We start from the raw sequence: 21,225 nt of genomic DNA on the forward strand, positions 1-21,225 counted from the left end.
AAATACCTATGTATTTGGTCAAACATCCACACAAAACTCAATTTTCTCCTACAATTCTTCCAATTTTTCTTTCTACCATTTCTTTCCATTTCCAAATTGTTCAACATGTCAAAAGAGCATATTAGAGGTCGTAATTGGACCTGTGAGGAAAATGTTGCTTTATGCTTGGCATGGGTTTCTGTTAGTGAAGATTGTGCAGTTGGCACGAATCAAAATAAAAATGTTTTGTGGGATAAAATCATTGAAAAGTTTCATAAAAATTGTGTTTCATGTGTGTAGGTTTATGTTTCACACGTTTCATGTGTTTTGTATGTGTTTCGTGTGTGTCGTGTGTTTCACATGTGTTGTGTATGCTTCATCTCTATCATGTGTTTTGTATGTATTTTGTATGTCTTCTTGCATGAAATAATTCAAGTGTTTTTTCAGGATTCACTTTAATATTTACTAAGAATTGATTTCAAAAACATTTTTAACAAAAACGCTTTCAGTCATCTTAAAAACATTTTTAACAAGCCTTTAGATATTCAGTGAATTCTATTTAACCCAATTGGTCCCTTAACTTTAATTGGAGCATTGGTTCCTCAACTAAAAATTGATTAACATTGGTCCCTCAACTCATCAAACGTGCAACTTTAATCATTTTCGTCAACTTCATTAGAATTTTTGTCAAAATGAGTCACGTGACATGTATGTAAGAGATAAATCAAGGGTCAAATATTAAAAATCAAATAGGAAAAAATTGTATTAATGGTCTTTGAATTTTAATTCAACTGGAGAAACAGTCCTTCAACTTTAACCCAATTAGAGCAACAGTCCCTCAACTTTAACCTGATTGTAGTAATAGTCATTCCAACATAACTTATTTGACAGAAGTTTGAAAGAGTTAACGAAAAAGATCATAGATGCATGTTTTAATGAGTTGACGAACTAATGGCAATTGATTTTTAATTAAAGGATCATTACTCAAATTTGATTAAAATTGAAGTACCATTGTGATAATTTACTCAATTTTTTTAGATTAGTAACAACTTTTCTGTTTCAATAGTTTTACTTAAAATTTTAGCCCGAAATTCAAAAAAATTATTTTAACCTAACTTTTTGATAACTTTTTAAAAATATTATTTATGTAGATTATCCTAATTTTTTTATGAACATTTTAACATAAAAATATTTAAATAATGAAAAATCATTATACCTACCTTATTCTTACACATATGCACCATATGAAAGAACATTCTTAAACATAAATACATAGATGGGTAGAAAGAAAAAAAAGGAATAATTGCTTGACAATAGTTGATTTTGTGTAAATGTTTGAACAAATACATTTGAATTTATAGAGTTTTTGTGACATCCCACATCGTCTAGGGGAGTGATCATTATATGTATATTCTCATCCCTACCTAGCACGTGACTTTTTGGGAGTTCACTGACTTCGGGTTCCATGGGAACTCTGAAATTAAGCGAGTAGCGATCGAGAGCACTCTTATGATGGGTGACCTACTGGAAAGTTATTGTGTGAGTTCCCAGAAATAAAACCGTGAAGGTGTGGTCAGGGCCCAAACGGACACTATCATGCTACGGTGGTGGAGCGGGCCCGGGAAGTGGTCCCCCCGGCCCGTGATGTGACAATTTGGTATCAGAGCCTAACCCTGGTCGTGGTGTGCCAACGAGGACGTCGGGCCCTAAGGGGGGTGAATTGTGACATCCCACATTGTTCAGGGGAGTGATCCTTATATGTATATTCTCATTCGTACGTAGCACGAGGTCTTTTGGGAGCTCACTGGCTTTGGATTTTATGGGAACTCTGAAGTTAAGCGAGTAGCACACGAGAGCACTCCCATGATGGGTGATCCACTGGGAATTTCTCGTCTGATTGTGACATCCCACATCGTCCAGAGGAGTGATCCTTATATGTATATTTCCATCCCTACCTAGCACGAGATCTTTTGGGAGCTCACTGACTTTGGGTTCTATGGGAACTCTGAAGTTAAGCGAGTAGCGCGCGAGAGCACTCCCATAATAGATGACCCACTGGGAAGTTCTCGTATGAGTTCCCAGAAACAAAACCGTGAGGACATGGTCGGGGCTCAAAGCGGACAATATCGTGCTACGATGGTGGAGCGGGTCCGAGAAGTGGTCCCCCCGGGCGGGGATGTGATAGTTTTTTAGTGAATTTTGATTAAAATAAAATTTTAAATTATTTTAAAATTTTGGTTGTTATATATTTTTTTTACAGCTAAATTTGATCATCTCAATTATTGGATTTAATGTATTTATAAATTTGAAATTAATTTCAATTTTTGGTTGTTATATCTTTTTTTTTACCGCTATATTTGATCGTCTCAATCATTGGATTTAATGTATTTATAAATTTGATTTTTTTTTTTAAAATGGAATATAGAACATTAGTTTAACTAACAATACAACCACATGGGCCGTCCAATAAAAAAATAATTGTTGGTTTTTATGCAATAGCGTTAGCAACTGGGTCCCACATGTAATATCCCACGTCGTTCAGAGGAGTGGACTCAGAGTGAGTTCCCAAAAATGCTAGGTAGAGATGATAATATACATATAAGACTTACAAGATCCACTTCCTTGGGCGATATGGGATGTTACAATCCAGCCCCTTAGGGGCCCGACGTCCACGTCGGCACACTTCCGCCCAGGAATTGGCTCTGTTACCAAATTGTCACATCCCAGCCCGACCCCCACCACATCCGCAACCACGCCCTCACGGTTTTGTTTTTGAGAACTCACACGAGCAAAACTTCCTAATGGGTTATCCATCTTGAGAATGACCTCGTGCGAACTCGCTTAACCTTGGAGTTCCAATGAAACCCGAAGCGAATAAAGGTAGAGATGAGAATATAGCTTAAGATGGTGTAGATGTTACATTGTATCCAAGAACTATGCCTAAATAATTGGATTTAAAAATAAAGCGTGGTTTGGGACACCAAATTATTCCAGGTGGAGGGATGATATTGCGGATCTGGGGTCGAGTGCTTTGTACAGTTATATAAAATGCCCCTTCCCTTCCACACACGCTCTCCTCCACCATCCCCTACATTATACCCACCTCACTGACTCACTGAGCTCGTCGTCTCCGGCCGCCGCAAACCGCCGGTAAGCTTCTCTTTCATCTTCTGTTTTCTTCCCATGCGATTCAACTCGTTTCAATTTCCCCGTTATCAATTTATTCTTCTCGTTTTTGTTTCGCTATTTGTTCGTGATAGAATATTTGAGAAGCGGTGGATCGTTTGATGAACCGATATGTTATGGATTGTTCATAGTTTTGTTAAACGGGGTAGCTTTTAGTTTGGCAATGTCGCTAGGGTTAGTGTTTATCATGGATTGTTCATAGTTTCTGTTACTGATTACTGATTGGCAGCTAGGGTTTCTTTTTCTTTTGGGTTGCACGACGTATTTGTTTAATTTATTTTGTGGTGTATATATATAGGGAAGTGTTATTGGCACTCCAAAAATCTCATTCTACACTCCTCACAAGAGTATTTTTGTTTCTAAATATAGAAAGTTTGGAGCATAGAATGAGGAATTTGGAGTCCCAATAACAATTCCCTATATACAACGTGTACTGTGTTTTGTAATTTTTGATTATGTAATCTTGGAATTTCATTTTTGTTTCTTGTTAGATTTGGATATAAGTAAGCAGTGACACTTTTTCGAGTTCGCTGCGCACAGCACCCCTTCATATAGCATCGCCGAAATGGCGAACTTAGCAATGACCGGTATACTGGAGAAGGTATGTTCCTTTGAAGCTTGCGTTTCCATGATATAAACTAATTTGTTTCTGGGAGCATGTTTGTTGGTGAAAGGAAGATGAATTCTCACCCGTTGTTTCAGCTAGCAGTACGTGTGATATGTTTTGATTTGTTTGAGTTTGTTTTGCAGATGACGGGCAAGGATAAGGATTTCAGATATATGGCTACTTCTGATTTACTGAATGAATTAAACAAAGATAGTTTTAAAGCTGATTCTGATCTGGAGATAAAGTTGACAAGTATTATTATACAGCAACTTGATGATGTTGCTGGTGATGTATCTGGATTGGCCGTGAAATGGTATGGAATTTATTTATGATTTTACCTATTACACAAACAGAGTTGATTTTCCTCTTATCTGTTGGTTACACCATGCTTTAATTCAATTCACTGTTCACTGTTGTCATTGCTGTGCAAGTATGGTTCTGACTAGTGTTTGCAAATGATTATATAACTGTTATTGGTGGATTGTAATAAAGAATTTTACAAACTTATAAAGCTTTCTTAGTTCTTTGCAAGTAAAGTAAACTTTGCATAAGTTTTAGATATATTGTCATAGTTTGTAGGTTGATTAATAGAATGTTATGGAAGTCTCTGCAGAAGTTTCAGCCATGGATGCTTTCAAGTAAAATTCAAGTGTCCTACTAATCATAAAGAAGAAGAAGGAAAAAAAAAAAAAAAAAAAAAAAAAAAAAAAAAAAAAAAAAAAAACTAGTCATAACCTTTCATTGACACCTTATTTTGTTTTGGTGTATACTGTTTGGATGAGTAGAATATTTGGAATAAAATTTTATGATACGGAAATGCTGCAGTTGAAGATTTATGCAACATTTAATTTGATTCTTTGTCTGTTATTTTTATGTAATACTGCAGTCTCGTTCCATTAGTTAAGAAGGTCAGCGAGCCACGAGTTGTGGAGATGACAAATAAGCTTTGTGAAAAATTGCTAAAGGACAAGGATCATCGTGATATTGCAAGCATAGCTTTGAAGACTATTATTGCTGAAATTTCTACTCAGTCTCTTGCCCAGTCTATTCTTCTATCTATTTTGCCGCAATTGGTTAAAGGAATTACTGATCCAGTGAGTTAATAGATCTTATCCTTTTCACTTTATCATAGATATTTTTTCCCTTTTGGGTACATACTCTTTCTTTTATTTAATAAGTTAAGTTCTGTCTACTAACTTGGAGATGAAGGAACCAACGAGATTGATGGTTTGCACATGCATTCAACAAATTCACATCCATGGTGACCGTAGTGATGTTTGAAATTTGTAAATAGCCACACTTTGGAAAGTGTGAAGGCTGTCTAAACAATGAAAAGGTTTTATAACTTTGCAATTTTACAATGACAAAGAATTGATGTGTGTTTATCTTGGTATTTTTATTTTGTTTTTGGCAACTTTGTTAGTAGAAGGGCAATTGGTTCTGTAGGCTGTCTGTGAACTGGAATAACACAATGAAAATTGGGGTAATACCTGAAAGGGAAAGGAAATGAGTGATTTATATCCCTTAGTTAATTGATATGTGATATTGTTTGAATAAAGGCTCATAAACTAGTGATTAATTCAATAAAAAAAGGGATTATTCAGGGTTGTGCTATCTGTCATTTCCTCTGTTGTCATCTGTTATTCCATTTTTGCTTTTGCTATTCATAGATGCCAACTTTTGGTGTTTATTTCTGATTTATTGTGCTGTAATCCCAGGGAATGAACCATGAGATCAAATGTGAATGTCTTGATAACTTATGTGACGTTCTTCATAAGTTTGGCAATTTAATGGCAACTGATCATGAGCTGCTATTAAGTGCTCTCTTGTCTCAGTTGAGCTACAATCAAGCCAGCGTGAGGAAGAAAACTGTGTCATGCATTGGTAAGATTCACTGGTTCTTTTGCACTCACTGAGCCCATAATACTAGTTCAAGAGGGTCATGTGGTTGATCACATCAACGTTATTTTGCTTTGCCTGAAACAAGTGCAAGTTGTTTTGAAGATCTGAACACAACTAGTCTGTTTATACTATTTTGGGTTCTTATTATTTATTTCTGAAATCTAAAAGTTGTCCTAGATTGTAATTAATCATCTTTTCCAAAGAAACATGTACACAATACCATGTATTGAGAAACCTGTTCATTCTTGTGGAAGTTGGTGTTGGCAAGTCTATAATGAAATAGTAGATTAAACTGCACAAATTGTTTTGCCTTCAGCGTCCCTTGCATCGAGCTTGTCAGATGATCTGTTAGCAAAGGCAACCACTGAAGTTGTCCAGAAATTGAGAAATAAAGGCACAAAATCAGAAATGACTCGAACAAATATTCAGATGATTGGTGCTTTAAGGTGAGCTTTGTGGGTTTTAATGAAATGCCTTTGGTTCCATTTCCCCATTTATAGCTGAGGCAATAAAGGCTGATGTTATTCACTTTCAAGTGGGGAGTAAAGTAATGTATGGCCAAAAGAAGTGGGGTAGATGACTATAACCATGGATATACAAGTATCTGATTTTAGTCATAGAGTAACTTACTTTTGGTAACTAGTTTATATCACTGTGTGCAGTCGTGCTGTTGGATATCGTTTTGGACCCCATCTTGCTGACACTGTCCCAGTGTTAATTAATTACTGCACAAGTGCATCAGAGAATGATGAGGAGCTTCGTGAATACAGCTTGCAGGTACTGTATGTTTGTTCTGTATTGTTTTGAGATTTTTCTTTTTATTTCCAGGACTATATAAAAGGTGTGTTATGTATAAACCGATTTTATTTATACCTATATTTATAAATTTGGTTTATGCTCATATATGCTTTTGACTGCAGGCATTAGAGAGTTTTCTGCTTAGGTGCCCCAGGGACATTTCTCCGTATTGTGATGAAATTCTTCATCTTAACTTGGAATATCTAAGTTATGACCCGAACTTCACTGATAACATGGAAGAAGATACTGATGATGAAACTCATGAGGAAGAGGAAGATGAGTACGTGTTCATTATGTTTGACGTTATAATTGGTTCATAGTCACAGACCCAGAGGTATTCAATAAAATTTCTACTTATTCTGTCTTCTTTATTATGTTATAGTGGGAGTGCGACGGAATATACAGATGATGAAGATGTTAGCTGGAAAGTTCGAAGAGCAGCAGCTAAATGCTTATCGGCATTAATTGTATCACGTCCTGAGATGCTATCAAAGCTGTATGGGGAGGTATCTTTGAAATAACTCTTCAATTATGTTTTTTTTTTTTCACACAAAAGTTGTTGCTTCCATAATTTTGTTTTTTTCCTATGATATTATGTTTCTGCTTTTCTGCAGGCTTGTCCGAAATTAATTGACAGATTTAAAGAGAGGGAGGAAAATGTCAAGGTAAGCCAGAATGAACATCTGTTAGTTTTCCATTGAGCTTCATGGGGTTGATTATCTGATGATATTTTTCTGCAGATGGACATTTTCAATACGTTCACTGAACTGTTGCAGCAAACTGGAAATGTTACAAAAGGACAAAATGACATAAATGAACAGAGGTAACTTAGTTGTATACTTGTGCGTTATCCTATTGTCAAATCACACGCAGTTTGTTTTCGTTCTTACCTCCTATCTAGCATTTTCTTGGATGAGTATGGTTTTAGAAATTTTAGATTCTTAACTAGGGAATTGATTATTATAAATGTTTAGTGTATAGTTCTCATTACTGCTTTCTTTTACTCTATGATCATCTTCGACTACTTTAGAGAGATTACTCTGTCAGCAACTCCTTGGGATTTCTATTTCTTTTTCCCCATTGCTTGAGTTGCATGGTTTTTCTCGTTATCAAGAATACATGATGTGATATTGGCTAAATTATTGGCATATTTTGCAGTCCAAGATGGCTACTTAAGCAAGAAGTGCCAAAGATCATCAGATCTATAAATAGGCAGCTACGTGAGAAATCTATCAAGACAAAGGTTGGAATATCTGCTGCCCCTATCAGATGGGTTCATTATGGACATATTATGAACTATATAACATTTATCTATTTGCAGGTTGGCGCGTTTTCCGTTTTGAAAGAACTTGTGGTGGTCTTGCCAGATTGCCTGGCGGATCACATTGGCTCACTCATTCCCGGAATTGAAAAGGCATTAAATGTAAGTACTATTCTCTCAAACTGGAAGTTTATTCTCTATTAGTTTAATTTAAGTTTCTCTAATGCTGATATTTGTTCTCTTTAATTTTCTTTCTAGGATAAATCCTCTACCTCCAATTTGAAGATTGAAGCTCTTATATTTACAAGATTGGTCTTGGCATCGCATTATCCTTCTGTTTTCCATCCTTACATCAAGGTAAGTACAGTAATTCTTACGTTTATGCTATGCTATGAATATGCTGATATGATACAATTTTTTTTTTTATTGAAATATATTGCAGTTAATTACATTATGATAGTGAGAAATAGACCACAAGGTGCATTTTGTGTAGGTATGGTGACAGTATAATTTATGAACTGATATTATTGCAGGCTCTTTCTAGTCCTGTTTTATCTGCTGTGGGGGAGCGTTATTACAAAGTCACAGCTGAGGCATTAAGAGTGTGTGGGGAACTTGTCCGTGTGGTTCGCCCAAATATTGAGGTGAATTAGTTGGCACCCTTAGGCACTTTAGGCTTGATGCGTTGTCAAACCACTTTGCTTAAATTATTTGGCTTTTTTCATGTAGGGAATTGGTTTTGACTTCAAACCTTATGTTCATCCAATATATAATGCCATAATGTCACGCTTGACAAACCAAGATCAAGATCAGGTCAGTAAAATTCCTCTTAGATTGTACTTTACGAATAATTTGTCTTAAATGGTTATGTCTGTATTGTTGCTCATGTCTATTCTTATTCAGGAGGTCAAGGAATGTGCTATATCTTGCATGGGTCTAGTTGTGTCAACATTTGGGGATAACCTTGATGTTGAGTTACCTGTATGCCTTCCTGTGCTTGTTGATCGAATGGGAAACGAGATTACTCGACTTACAGCTGTGAAGGTAATTCTGTGCATGTTCATTTTTTTGGGCTTTCTTTTCTCGAGGCATACACACGGGACTCTCTATATCAATGTTTATGTGTTTAGTTTTTAAGGTCTTAAGTGCTTTGCTTCCAGGCATTTGCCGTCATTGCTGTTTCTCCGCTGAAAATAGATCTGTCCTGTGTGTTGGAGCAAGTGATTGCGGAGTTGACTGCATTCCTAAGGAAGGTGCGGTAATTTGCTTAATTTGATGTTGAATTGATACTTTGTACAAATATTTTTTCTTACATTTGTTTTAGAACCCCTCAAACATGTATGGAATTTTTTCTAACATTCTTTGCCTTTGTGGAAATCAGGCTAATCGGCCTTTAAGACAGGCAACATTGGGGACCTTGAATTCCCTAATTGTTGCTTACGGCGACAAAATTGGTTCAGCAGCTTATGAAGTTATTATTGTAGAGCTTGCTACACTGATAAGGTTCTGTTGCTGCTTCACCATTTTTTTTCTTTTTGTTCTTTCCATAGTATTGTCTGATCAGTAGCTGGGTGCTTTAGTTTCTGAACCCTAATTTCCTTTTAATACCCCTTTACAGTGATTCAGACTTGCATATGACAGCCCTTGCCCTGGAACTCTGCTGCACCTTGATGGCGGACAGGTCAAGCCCAGTTATTGGTTTGGCTGTTAGAAGCAAAGTTCTTCCGCAAGCACTAACGTTAATTAGAAGCTCATTGCTACAGGGGCAAGCCCTTTTGGTAAAAATTTTCTATCTAGCGGGTGATTTGTTATGATATTGAAACATTGCACATGTTTGAGAACATACTTTGTTGAATAATGCAGGCTTTGCAAAGCTTTTTTGCTTCCTTGGTGTATTCTGCAAATACAAGTTTTGATGCCTTGCTAGACTCTCTTCTTTTGAGTGCTAAACCATCTCCTCAGTTGGGTGGTGTTGCAAAGCAAGCTTTGTATTCAATAGCTCAATGTGTGGCCGTCCTTTGCCTTGCTGCCGGTGACCAGCAATGTTCATCTACCGTGAAAATGCTCACTGAAATTCTCAAAGATGACAGCACTACAAATTCAGTAAGTCGTCCTGTTCGGAAAAAAGATGAAATCAACTCAATTATGGTTATATTCGCAGATGACAGTGATTTGGTGGTGTAAGCAAACTGTCACTGTACAGATGGGGTAGTCTAATAGATTTTTGATAAGTTATTATTATTTGGTCATCTTTAAAGGTGGCGATGGTTTGGTGATTAATTGTAGATATTGAGTTGGTTTGGGGTAGAATGATGGGATTTAGTGGATTCATTAGTATTATTTATTGCCATAAACTATTTTTGTGCCCGGTATAATTGCTTTCTTTTTATTATGATATAGGCTAAGCAGCACCTTGCTTTGCTGTGTCTCGGGGAGATTGGGAGGCGGAAAGATCTAGGCTCCCACGACCATATAGAGAATATTGTCATTGAATCCTTTCAATCTCCTTTCGAAGAGATTAAATCTGCAGCCTCCTATGCTCTTGGCAATATTGCTGTTGGTAACCTACTCAAGTATTTGCCTTTTATATTGGACCAGATTGACAATCAGCAGAAAAAACAGTACCTCTTGCTTCATTCTCTGAAGGAGGTGCATTCTTCTGAACTTTAAGAGCCTGATTTTGTTACCTGTATTGTCTGTTTTGTCGTATTTAAGTTTGTATTCATCCTTTTTCCAGGTCATAGTAAGGCAATCTGTAGATAAAGCAGAGTTTCCAGATTCCAGTGTTGAGAAGATACTTAATTTACTTTTTAATTACTGTGAAAGCGAGGAAGAGGGTGTCCGCAATGTTGTAGCTGAGTGTCTTGGTAAAATAGCACTTATCGAACCCACAAAACTTGTTCCTGCACTGAAGGTATTTTATCAAACGACCCTGTGCCTTCTGCCTAAGCTTTGTTATTAAAATATTTGATGGGTTGCACTTTCATATCTGTGTTTTCTAATCCTAAGTTTCTATAGGTACGAACAACCAGTCCAGCTGCTTTCACAAGAGCTACTGTTGTCATTGCAGTTAAATATTCAATAGTTGAGAGGCCGGAGAGGATAGATGAGATTTTGTATCCTGAAATTGCATCTTTCCTGATGCTTATTAAGGATCATGACCGGGTTAGTCTTAGATTTCTGATGCTTGATAAACTAAATAAAGTGCTTTGGGTTTTAAACCATCTTTCAGTTTTTCGTTTCCCTTGATTGTTTCTGTTTTTCAATATTGTGTTAGCTGTTATGTTCTTGGTTGGTTTGGACTTTTAGATTTTTTGGTTACTGATTTGGTATGGTCTAATGCAGCATGTGAGGCGTGCGGCTGTGTTGGTTTTAAGTACATTTGCCCACAATAAGCCAAATCTGATCAAGGGGCTCCTGCCAGAGTTGTTGCCGCTTCTTTATGATCAAACAGTCATCAAGGTTGGTTGAGCGTTCTGAACTTATCCCTCCGTTATGTGGTTGCAAGACTGCCTTTGCAGAATATAGGACATTCATGGTATTACTACAATTATAGCATTATTATCTGTCTTGCATAGAATTCCGAGTTACATTTTATCAGCTGTCACTTGATTTGTATCAGTTGAGCTTGAATGCTCCGTATTATATGTAACACCGCCATCTATCATTCGTTCATTTGTTTTACTTAGCCATGGGTTGATCTCTTATTTAGCTTGAAAATCCTGGATGCAGAAAGAATTGATCAGGACAGTTGATCTTGGCCCTTTTAAGCACACTGTAGATGATGGACTTGAGTTAAGGAAGGCTGCATTTGAATGTGTGGACACATTGCTGGATAGTTGTCTTGATCAAGTGAACCCTTCGTCTTTTATTGTTCCTTATCTTAGATCTGGTCTGGATGGTGAGTTTCGTTTTTGTTCATGCATATTTGAAGATGGATGGTTAGCATGTGGTGCTTATTAAATTTATTACCTTGTAAACTGAATTGGATTCAATTTTCCAGATCATTATGATGTTAAGATGCCTTGCCATCTTATCCTCTCAAAGCTTGCGGACAAGTGTCCATCTGCTGTACTGGCAGGTCAGTTAATTTACCGATTTTTCTTTCCTAAGATTCAGAAGTTATGCCGTTAATTTGCAATCTAAAATTTTCTATCCTCCAGTGCTGGACTCGTTGGTGGATCCTCTCCAAAAAACTATCAACTTTAAGCCAAAGCAAGATGCTGTCAAGCAAGAAGTAGACCGCAATGAAGACATGATTCGCAGCGCTCTGAGAGCTATTGCGTCCTTGCATCGTATAAGGTTTTGCCCCTGCTTTATATCCTAGTCCTGCTGTACATTCTGCACGAAATTCCTGTTTCTTCTCCTTTCCGTACAGTATTTTGTTTTCCTTGCTCTGTGTGCATGGCGTTTGTTTTGAACATTGAATGAACCGACTAATACTTTGTTATATGTTGTTATCCTGCAGCGGTGGAGATTGCAGCCTTAAGTTCAAGAACCTTATGAATGAAATTTTAAAATCTCAAGCGCTCGGTGACAAGTATGTTTCTATCCGAAATGAATGACCTGCCTATCTTGCTGTAGTCTACAATGAATGAAAAAAAGGAGATTATATCGCTCTCATTAGTGGACATCTGAGGGCTTAAGAAGCTTTTTCTGCGGCAGAATACAAGAAACAGATGGAGGCCGTATGAACGTGTTCTGTTATTGTAGAAACGCCGGTTATGGTTCTTGTATAGGTTTAAAGTAATTGCGTGGTTTTTGTCTTGTGCAACCGTATTTTTGTTGCGCGATCTCAGGATCAGTACCGCCCCCTCCCAAACTCTTCTATTCACTTGGTTAGGATCAAAATCGCCGAATTTTGTTTTCCGGTATGTGGCTGGAAGCAAGTTTACTACAGAAAACACATGTATTGGTGTGGAATCTCTAAATTGTTGTTGGAAGTTAAAATTTTCAAATTTATGTTCCAATCCACTTATTTTGATAATAAGCAAACTTACGGTTAACAAAATATGATTTAAATCGTTGGTCTCTCTAGCATTAACTTGTGTTTAACTGTGTTCGTGGCGTGGCACGCTGAGCAGCCCGGCCCCAAGTTGCGCGGTTAGCCAATACTCTCGTTTGAAGCCCTTTTCCTATACCCATATAAGAACGGAGGTGCTGTCTAGACGTATTAATCTTCTATTGGAATGAGAATTGATCCAACACATTTTTTCAAGTTTTCACACATTTCTGTTTAATCATGATCGTTGTTTTTGTTTGATTCATTCAATCCAACGATGCCCTAAAATAAATATGTAGCAAACATCTGTTGGACATATTATGTCATTACGACTCTATCTTGGTTGCAATAATCTCCAAGAAGCCAAAGCAAAATGCTATCAAACAAGAAGTCGACTACAACGAAGAGAGAAGCTCATATTTAAAAAGGGTACTAAAAGCAAGACATTTGTAGCTTTAGTCCATTCATTTTTGCATTCGAGGTCTTATATTTAGTTCTTCGAAAGTAATCCAAGTTCTCTCTCACTTCGTTTGAAACATAAACAATACCCTAAGTCGACATTTTATTGCACCAAATGAACAAAATAAAAGAGAAAAACTCATCATCATAATTGGTTGAAATCCGCAAACTGGTCTTCTATGGCTTGGATGTTGAAGAATACAAAAAAATCTTACATCGAAAAATCTACAAATTTTTTAATAACAATAAACTCCTTTGTGATAAAACTCTCGTTTTTGCACCATTTAGGTAGTAAGAAACTTAATTAGAACGACAATTTCAATAAAATAAGTAGTCAATTGCGGCCCGTTTCTTTAAAACCATTGATATTAGATGATCTCTTTGTCAAACTAACATCCTGAAGGACCACAAGTGCATCAAAATTGTAACACATCCATACATGTGCACGTGCAGCCCTTGCAACGATTGGGCAAAACGAAAATGGCACGTGACAGAGTCCTGTTTTAGTATGAAGAAGATGAAACAATTGGTCATCTTTCTTGCTTCCCACGTGACCATATATCCCTAAGTAGAACTACTCAAAATAATACTAGTAATTAAACTATGGGGTCTATTTGGGAAGAGTGTCACAGTTTTCACCCACCCTAGTTCCCTACCACCTTCCTCGGAAACTATTAAAATTGTACACAACTAGCACTCCATTGGGATGACAAGGTTTCCTATTTAAGCAACTCTTTTGTTTACCTTGGTTACTATTGTCATGCAAACTAGTTCTAAATCGTTATATTAAGGTTTTAGAGAAAGATGACAAGCTACTAATCTCAACAACATGCTACTAATTTTAACGACACGTTACTAATCCCAACGACTGTCTATCCTCAACTTAAGGTATGAAATTTTACGCAAAATAGTACGTATTGTACTTTATTTTGTTAGGTTTCCGACGTGATAGTCTTTTAATGCAGGCACATGTAGCATTCATGGAGGAACTGCATAGGATTGTTGGAGCGGGCAAATCAGTCTCCTTTAAAGCCCAGCAATACCAATCAACTAACACAGTGAGTTTATTGGCTAGAAAAGAGAATTAAAAACGGACGATCCCAAGCTCATAAGGCTTTCTATTTTGTGAGGGCCGGGAGTGAAAAATTGAGTTTATTTCAACTTAATTAATCTTTTTTTCTGTTGCTAATTATTTGGTGTGCAATGTACGTGGAGATTCCACACAGCCCAATTCATGCCATGGAGTTTCTCTGTCGCTCGTGGAGTTCGTCTGCCCATAACTTTCAACAGATGTTTACATCAACCGTGAGAAACCTTAACGCTTTACTAAATCTATCAAATTAACGTAAAATCGTTTGTTAATATGATTTTCACACTTTCGTTTTCTCCTATGCATTCTTCTCTTGATTCTCATATAATTTATAAAATGCTTTTAGCCAAAATGATTTCTGAGATTGGCATAACTCTTTATTTTGGTTCCTTAGATTTGAATAAATCAATTTGGTTATTCCGTGAAAATTATGTTAAATTAGGATCAAAATGACAAAAATATCCTCAATTTAATAAACCAAAATATTTACAAAAATTGAGGGTATTTTTATTATTTTATTCTTATTTAATGAAGATTTATCTCATAAGGATAGAAAGATCGATGATGGACAAACTCAGAAACCAATTGTATCGATTTTAATTCTCAGGATCAAAGTAAAAGTTATGCCAATCTTAGGATTATCACTTCTATTTAATCCGAAGAAAAGAGGGAGGAGTACAGGAAAAAAAAAGTGTGGAAACATTACTTCTACGCGTAACGCCAAGTTGGCTACTCTGGTCTACCTTACCAAGATGACTCCTTAATTTGCAGGACGTGTCTCCTTCACATGACCGGAGTTCAGCGAAACAAGACGGACAGCCGGACGATAAGTTTAGCTCAGGGGAACCTGAAGATCGGAAACTGGCGACAGAAGAAGTTATAAATGAGTTTCCACTTCAGAGGAGAACCAATATGTTCAGCAGGGGATCATGGTGGGGACGCAAATCCTTAACCAGCTTACTTAGACAGCACAGACTGAAGAAGAAAGAAGATATCCGGCTTCACACAGCTAGCGTTCACGCAGCGCTCTCTGTCACGCGCTTGGCTGCTGCGATTGCCAGCGTTGCAGCTGCCAAGAACGGCATAGAATCAGTAGAAGTCGGTGATGATGGCAATCCCATCATCATAGGCAACGTTGTTGCTTCTGCGGCAGCTCTGGTTACTGCAGTATGTGCCGAAGCTGCAGAGTCGTTGGGTGCGCACACCACTCATGTTTCTTCTGCCATCAACTCAGGCTTGGCTATCCAGACCACCGGCGACATGATCACACTCACAGCCGCTGCTGCAACAAGTAATTCCCAATCCATCGAATGTTTCCTTCGCCAGAATCTGCATAAAAACATGGGTTTAACTTGACGAAATGATCCCTTGCAGGTTTAAGAGGAGCTGCAGCACTCAAAGCAAGAGCTATCCCGGATGCCTACTTTCCAAAAAACCGAAATTTGCTGGAAGTAAAGGCCGAACTATCAGTTGTCACTCCTTCTGGTAAGAAAATACGGGACACATTTTTCAACCCCGTTGCTGTTACAAGAACGAAAAGAAGATAAATTATTGTTTGCTGAAGCAGGAAGCAGAAGATACGGGTGGGCGTCCGTATACTCGAAGCACAGTCAGCTCATTCTGAGCATCCAAAAGAAGCATCTGGGATTCTTAGCAACAAGAAAGGAGTGTAAGATCAGAGGCTTCTGATTTTCGTTTTGTTTTCGTTTTGTTTTCAGTGAATTTACAGTTTCCTTACGATATTTCCAGATAAGATTTTGCGTGTGATGGAGGGATACAAGGAAGCTCAGGGTCACGGCAACTTTTCGATCTGCCTAAGGAGCAACAATGGAGATATCAAGCTCTTGTTTAAAGATGAAAACCAAACTTTGGTCTGGACATCAAGCATTTCTAATCTCTTACAGATGCATAGTTGATGTTTAGCAAACCTGAAACGGTTACAGTTTCTAATATTCAAACTCATCGCTTAACGACGGTGTTTCTTGCACACTGTCATTTGTATTGTTCTGAAGACCGTTCCATCGAACGAGACATTCTCCACAATAACAAGAAACTGCAACAAGTGCAGTTGCTTTGAATTTCCGATACACAGCGAGATATCTTGCAAAATAACAGGACAATTTGTCCGTTCTCTAGATTAAATCTACCAGAAGCACCAAAAAGGCCATGTTTTTTGTTTTCTCAACATTCCTAGTAGAGAAAAAGATGTATACATTGGCACGAATGCACAGTTCTTACAAGACATTCAAAAACACATGAGGCACAATTTACACACACACACACACACACGAAAGCAAAGAACAAGACTTTATATCGAAATAAATGGAAAGTAAAAACTCTGACGCTTTTCTCATTACTCTATGTATGTAATCTAAAGTTCTACCATACGCGATCATCCCCCACATCTCGAGTTTCTCTTCATTTCTCCTCAAATTCAACATCAATAATCTCCGGCTCTGACTTTGAAGAAGGGCCTCCTCTACCGTCTCTTGAAGAGAAGTCTGATTTTGGCTGCCACACGGTGTTTCCACAGCTTCCACAACGGATTACTTGGTTCTTGTAACCAACAAATTGCCTCTTACAAGCCGGACAATCGCCCTGTCCAAATTTCAAAAAACAAACACATTTAGCCATTCGGATAGGCATCCGATCGATTGAGTTACAAAGTTAAAACTACCATACAACTCACTCGATTTAGTTGCAGACCAGCAGATCACTAACATTAACAAAAAGCCATTAATACCTTAATAACAAGGTTGTTGGCAGCTCCTATGAGGAGAGGAGCAGCAAATGGAAGCACCCACGTAGCGAAAAACAATATCCGAAAAAGCCATCCGGATAATGCAAACCACAGGAAGAAAATGGTCTTCAAAATCATTCAGAAACATGAAGCGAAAATACGAATTAGTCGAACACGATATGATCAACAGGAAAGACAGAATCTTTACATAATTTCGGAATGTAAGCTCATACGCTTACCGCAAAGCTTCTTCCCAACGGGGTCTCCAAGGAATCAGAAAGCTGCTTCCTGTACTGCAAGGTTGCCAAACACCAACCAAACCAGAAAATTCACCAAACGCAACGACATGCGCATACATGTATACCGAAAGCAAAAGAGTAAGAGCGGGAGAAGAACAAACCCTAGGCCAATTTCTGTTGAAATCCATGCTGAAAGCGCGCCAGCGCGTGCCAATCTCGAGTTCCCTATCGATTTCTTTAGCGCGAGTTGCGGCTGAGCGAGCGATTGTGTCGAAGCGGCGGGAGAGGGCGTACTGGCGGTCGAGGCGTTCGGCGGTCTTCTTAGCCTCGAAAAGGAACCGCTCGAATCCGTCGTTGGCGCTCCGCCACGCGTCCTTCGCGAAGCTTCCGATGTCGCTACGCTGGAACGCCCGGATGTTCGGCACCTGGCAGTGGCGGGGGCCTCTTCCGCCGTTGGGCCTTCTCGCCCCCCACGGAAGCCGTACCGCTGCTTGCGGGCACCGAAGCGCTGTCGCCATTAGAGATGAGAGAGAGACGGAGAGAAACAGGGAGAACTCCAGCTGGACTGACACTGATAGAGTGAGCACTTCCACTACGGAGTTAACGACATGTCGTTCGTCGTAACAAGCCGCAAAACGCACGACGTGTCATTTATATCTTTCTCTTTCTCTTTACGTACCTAACTCAACTGTGAGATTGAAACTTTGGCGGGGGAGAGCTAGGGCAGAGCACGGTCCGTCCAGCTGATCCAAAATCGGAACGGTTTTTGCTGTTTAGTCCTCGAAATCTCTCTCGATTTGCCATGGAGGTCCCAATGGATGAGCTGCCGGCTGTTTTTCTCGATCCGACCTCACGCGCCACCAGAGGGAAGAGGTAATTAAATTAACCGATTCATTCGAGAAGTATCGAGATTTTGGAATCGATTTTTTAGAATTTAAATTTTTTAATGATTTTTCAGGATGACTAAGTTACTCGATGAGGAAATCGAAGAGGATGAGATGTTCTGGAATCAGGAGGCTCTCAAAGAGGTGAAAAAATAAATAATATATTTTAAATTTGGTCTAATTTTATATATTTTTCAGTTATTATTTTTTTGTAGTTATAGGTTATGTTATGTATGAAAATTTTGGTAGGATGAAGATGATGGAAACTATGAAGCAGAGCCTGAGGTTGCTGATGAGTTTGATAGCGATTTCGACGAAGATGTGAGGATTTTTTTTTATTTTTTATTTTTTATTGATTGTTCACTCTATATGTTACTATTGTACTAGTTGGATCTTTCTTAGAGTTTCTTAATCTGTTGTTAGGAGCCAGACCCCGACGAAGGAGCGGAAAACAACGACGCAGATGAGAGGTGGGTTGAGTTTTGTTTGCACAAATGACATTTAGATTTCTTTTACTCGGACTTGATTGTGTTTGGTGAATTAACAGAGTCAGGACGAAGAAGCGGCTGATATATCCGGGAAAGCAATCGAGCAAGAAAAAGAAGAAGAGAGTTCTGTCGGAACTAAAATCCAAGGATGGAACTGAGAAGTCTTCTCATCCCGAACAACATCAGGATGCTCCTGAGGAAGCAGAAGTAGAGAGAACTGTGAGAAAATCTACGAGAACTTCAGTGGTTGTCCGTCAAGCTGAGAGGGATGCAATACGTGCGGCTTTGCAAGCAACCATGAAGGTCAGTTTTGAATGAACTTCAAATTCTGATTGAAGATGTGGTGTTTATTGTTTATGAGACCGTTGTGTTTGACAAAACACGTCATACTGTTTGTAATGGATATCAATTTTGGTTTTCATCAGCCAATTAAGAGAAAAAAGGAAGGCGAGGAGAAGAGGATGACCCAAGAAGAGATGCTCTTAGAAGCAGCTCAAACAGGTTTGGACTTTATGTCTCAGCATTAGTAATTACTAATTAGTAAGTGACGTGAATTGCGTGGTACTTGTTAATGTTTATTTGGAAGTGAGGCTGTAACTAAGCTTGATTTGTTACCTGTAAATCTACAGAAATTATGAACTTGAGAAATTTGGAGCGTGTTCTAGCAAGGGAGGAAGAAGTTAAGAAAAGAGCAATTGTACATAAGGCTGTCTATACTGGTCCACAAGTACGTTATTTCTCAAAAGATGGTAAGCTTTCAGCAATACACTATTTTGACCAAATTTGTTTGTTTGGAAACAAGAATTACCCGTCCGCGCATGCAGATTTTGTTATTATGGCAATATCAGTTTCCTAGAAAGAAATCTAAGTTACATTTCCTTCAGGCCGCTCATATCTGGAATTCAGTAGAGGATTGTCATTTCAGTCAGAAATCTCTACCGCGCCTGTTCCCTGTACGTAATAGTTTTATGAATGTTACATTCAGGGTTTCTTAAAGTTTGGTATCATAACCGTGGTTTTGATGCATGTATTTTTATTCCTTTTTATTTCCAGACCCTGAGAAAGCTGTCTGTGCTGTTACTGGTTTACCTGCCAAGTAAGTGCTTAGGTTTCCGAGTAGTTGTTTAGACAAGCAGCTATGAATGCCCATAGAGAATGTGAGGAGTGATGTTTAAGGCGCCTATCTTACCATCTCGGTTCATTTGATGCTTTAGGTACCGTGATCCAAAGACAGGGCTACCTTATGCAACAAAAGAAGCTTTTAACATCCTTCGCCAACGGTATGGTCAAAATTCATTGTTTTACCATCACCAGGCAATAGGCATTCACTTTCAATGAGCAAATATTTCGATCTTGTGATATAGTTTCCTGCTTTTTAGTTATATTTTATATCTAATATAGATTCCCTGATATGTTTTTGGTTGTAAATTTCCAGTTTTCTACAGGAAAGTGGTAGGGTCAGAAAAGAGATGGACCTGGGTGACTTGTACGATTCACTTTCTGGTAAGGGGTTTGCGGCAAGGCAGAAGAGATCCGTGGCGTCAAATAACGTGGATGTGTCGTACTCTCGATATTTTGCACGCTTCCGCAGAATTCCAGCTCTTGAAAGCGAATCTTCCGATTAGGTTCCATGATAATCTGAAGAGTATCTGTTGAATCTGATATTATTCTCATAGGATACCCTTGCTCAATGTCTCATGGTACTCTCGGAAGGCTTTGTTTGCCGTGTGTGATTTCATAAAGGGAAGAAATGTTATATGTTTTTGGGCAGAGGCCTAATCGGTGTGGTACAGAAGAACTAGGATATAAATTACTCGATGAAAGACGATAAAAGCTCTAGGGAGAAGTTGCACAAGTATTTCTCTGCAATTATGTTGGCAGTAGGGTTGTATGGTGCAAGATTTGATCGTTCTAGCCGGGTGCCTATGTCCAACTACTGTTTTGGAATGAAGAGCCGGTGAGTTGCAACAGACGGAAGCAGTGTTCTATGTGATATATTGCAGATGTTGCATTGCATTCTACGTCACGTTGATCATCTAAAGCTCTATTTTTTCGGTGTATTTTGTTGCCGATGCAGTCATTTCATGTTAATAGTTTGTGTTTTCCAGTTTTGGCCTTCTATAAATTTGGTCACTTACACTCGGTTCTTACATGTTTCTACTATTTCATTTTTCCGAGTAGCGATAAGCGTAACTTAAAAAAAATGGAAGTGGTGGATTATGGCAATTTTCTTCAATTTACAGCATTTTGGGTCTGAATACTAAGATTAGTGAAGAATATCGCTTGTAATTAGAAAGCAATGCAGATTGTAGTGACACATGACATAGAATCAAATGTTAGGAGCATAGATAAAATATAGACCAGACTCGATTGAATAAAAATCAAACTGTTAACTAAAACAATGCAACTGGAAGCTAGCTAAGCTAAGAGTTCACAGCGTAATCCGAAAAATGACCTGAGAATTTCAATACAGATGTCTATATAAGCCGAAAAGGGAAACAATAACAAGAAACTGCGACAAATGGAGTTGTTTTGAGTCCAATAAAAGCGAAATGCCTTGTAAAATAACACGACAACTTATCCTGACTCC

At 38.2% G+C, this 21,225-nt stretch overlaps 4 protein-coding genes across 5 annotated transcripts; 3 read left to right on the plus strand and 1 right to left on the minus strand.

Moving 5' to 3' along the window:
* The first annotated feature begins 2,971 nt into the window (after positions 1-2,971).
* Positions 2,972-12,691, plus strand: LOC103951539 (cullin-associated NEDD8-dissociated protein 1). Its single transcript, XM_048565416.1, has 29 exons — positions 2,972-3,129; positions 3,657-3,766; positions 3,916-4,085; positions 4,659-4,866; positions 5,491-5,656; positions 5,991-6,120; positions 6,337-6,451; positions 6,595-6,752; positions 6,855-6,978; positions 7,087-7,137; positions 7,213-7,295; positions 7,631-7,715; positions 7,794-7,895; positions 7,992-8,090; positions 8,267-8,377; positions 8,463-8,546; positions 8,637-8,777; positions 8,894-8,986; positions 9,115-9,236; positions 9,352-9,511; positions 9,597-9,836; positions 10,134-10,382; positions 10,471-10,647; positions 10,752-10,898; positions 11,079-11,195; positions 11,466-11,634; positions 11,737-11,814; positions 11,897-12,035; positions 12,202-12,691. Exons 2-29 carry the CDS (start codon positions 3,731-3,733, stop codon positions 12,296-12,298), a joined length of 3,651 nt encoding a protein of 1,216 aa, XP_048421373.1. The 5' UTR covers positions 2,972-3,129; positions 3,657-3,730; the 3' UTR covers positions 12,299-12,691.
* Positions 12,692-14,163: 1,472 nt separating this feature from the next.
* On the plus strand, positions 14,164-16,258 carry LOC103951538 (VAN3-binding protein-like). Of its 2 annotated transcripts, none has more exons than XM_048565112.1 (6): positions 14,164-14,252; positions 14,410-14,499; positions 15,056-15,575; positions 15,659-15,769; positions 15,849-15,953; positions 16,034-16,258. In XM_048565112.1, exons 1-6 carry the CDS (start codon positions 14,175-14,177, stop codon positions 16,198-16,200), a joined length of 1,071 nt encoding a protein of 356 aa, XP_048421069.1. In that variant the 5' UTR covers positions 14,164-14,174; the 3' UTR covers positions 16,201-16,258. The 2 variants fall into 2 exon arrangements, with proteins under 2 accessions (XP_048421069.1, XP_048421070.1); XM_048565113.1 differs by having other exon boundaries at positions 15,852-15,953.
* Positions 16,259-16,478: 220 nt separating this feature from the next.
* Positions 16,479-17,821, minus strand: LOC103951533. The gene is made up of 4 exons (XM_009362942.3): positions 17,425-17,821; positions 17,264-17,317; positions 17,028-17,150; positions 16,479-16,882 (listed from the first exon to the last, which is right to left on the minus strand). The coding sequence occupies exons 1-4, from the start codon at positions 17,779-17,781 to the stop codon at positions 16,703-16,705; spliced, it is 714 nt and encodes a 237-aa protein (XP_009361217.2). The 5' UTR covers positions 17,782-17,821; the 3' UTR covers positions 16,479-16,702.
* A 108-nt stretch (positions 17,822-17,929) lies between these two features.
* On the plus strand, positions 17,930-20,781 carry LOC103951534 (SWR1 complex subunit 2). Its single transcript, XM_009362943.3, has 11 exons — positions 17,930-18,136; positions 18,222-18,291; positions 18,397-18,468; positions 18,571-18,617; positions 18,695-18,938; positions 19,061-19,136; positions 19,265-19,384; positions 19,520-19,588; positions 19,689-19,731; positions 19,850-19,915; positions 20,071-20,781. Exons 1-11 carry the CDS (start codon positions 18,066-18,068, stop codon positions 20,258-20,260), a joined length of 1,068 nt encoding a protein of 355 aa, XP_009361218.2. The 5' UTR covers positions 17,930-18,065; the 3' UTR covers positions 20,261-20,781.
* Positions 20,782-21,225: the final 444 nt, after the last annotated feature.

Source organism: the organism of the source record quoted next, unplaced genomic scaffold (assembly GCF_019419815.1).
Source record: "Pyrus x bretschneideri cultivar Hongxiangsu unplaced genomic scaffold, Pyrus_bretschneideri_v1 Contig4, whole genome shotgun sequence".
NCBI lineage: Eukaryota > Viridiplantae > Streptophyta > Magnoliopsida > Rosales > Rosaceae > Pyrus > Pyrus x bretschneideri.

Excerpts from the sequence above, each read along its gene's own strand:
- LOC103951534 (XM_009362943.3), top strand. The coding sequence starts at position 18,066 with ATGGAGGTCCCAATGGATGAGCTGCCGGCTGTTTTTCTCGATCCGACC. Across the intron at positions 18,469-18,570 it reads ATAGCGATTTCGACGAAGAT|GAGCCAGACCCCGACGAAGG; the intron begins GTGAGGATTTTT and ends ATCTGTTGTTAG. Across the intron at positions 19,916-20,070 it reads TTTAACATCCTTCGCCAACG|TTTTCTACAGGAAAGTGGTA; the intron begins GTATGGTCAAAA and ends GTAAATTTCCAG.
- LOC103951539 (XM_048565416.1), top strand. The coding sequence starts at position 3,731 with ATGGCGAACTTAGCAATGACCGGTATACTGGAGAAG. Across the intron at positions 7,138-7,212 it reads AGAGGGAGGAAAATGTCAAG|ATGGACATTTTCAATACGTT; the intron begins GTAAGCCAGAAT and ends ATTTTTCTGCAG. Across the intron at positions 8,091-8,266 it reads TTTTCCATCCTTACATCAAG|GCTCTTTCTAGTCCTGTTTT; the intron begins GTAAGTACAGTA and ends ATATTATTGCAG.
- LOC103951533 (XM_009362942.3), bottom strand. The coding sequence starts at position 17,781 with ATGGCGACAGCGCTTCGGTGCCCGCAAGCAGCGGTACGGCTTCCGTGG. Across the intron at positions 17,318-17,424 it reads TCAACAGAAATTGGCCTAGG|TACAGGAAGCAGCTTTCTGA; the intron begins GTTTGTTCTTCT and ends GCAACCTTGCAG. Across the intron at positions 16,883-17,027 it reads CCAACAACCTTGTTATTAAG|GGCGATTGTCCGGCTTGTAA; the intron begins GTATTAATGGCT and ends AAATTTGGACAG.
- LOC103951538 (XM_048565112.1), top strand. The coding sequence starts at position 14,175 with ATGGAGGAACTGCATAGGATTGTTGGAGCGGGCAAATCAGTCTCCTTT. Across the intron at positions 15,770-15,848 it reads ATCAGTTGTCACTCCTTCTG|CAGGAAGCAGAAGATACGGG; the intron begins GTAAGAAAATAC and ends TGTTTGCTGAAG. Across the intron at positions 15,954-16,033 it reads CTTAGCAACAAGAAAGGAGT|ATAAGATTTTGCGTGTGATG; the intron begins GTAAGATCAGAG and ends CGATATTTCCAG.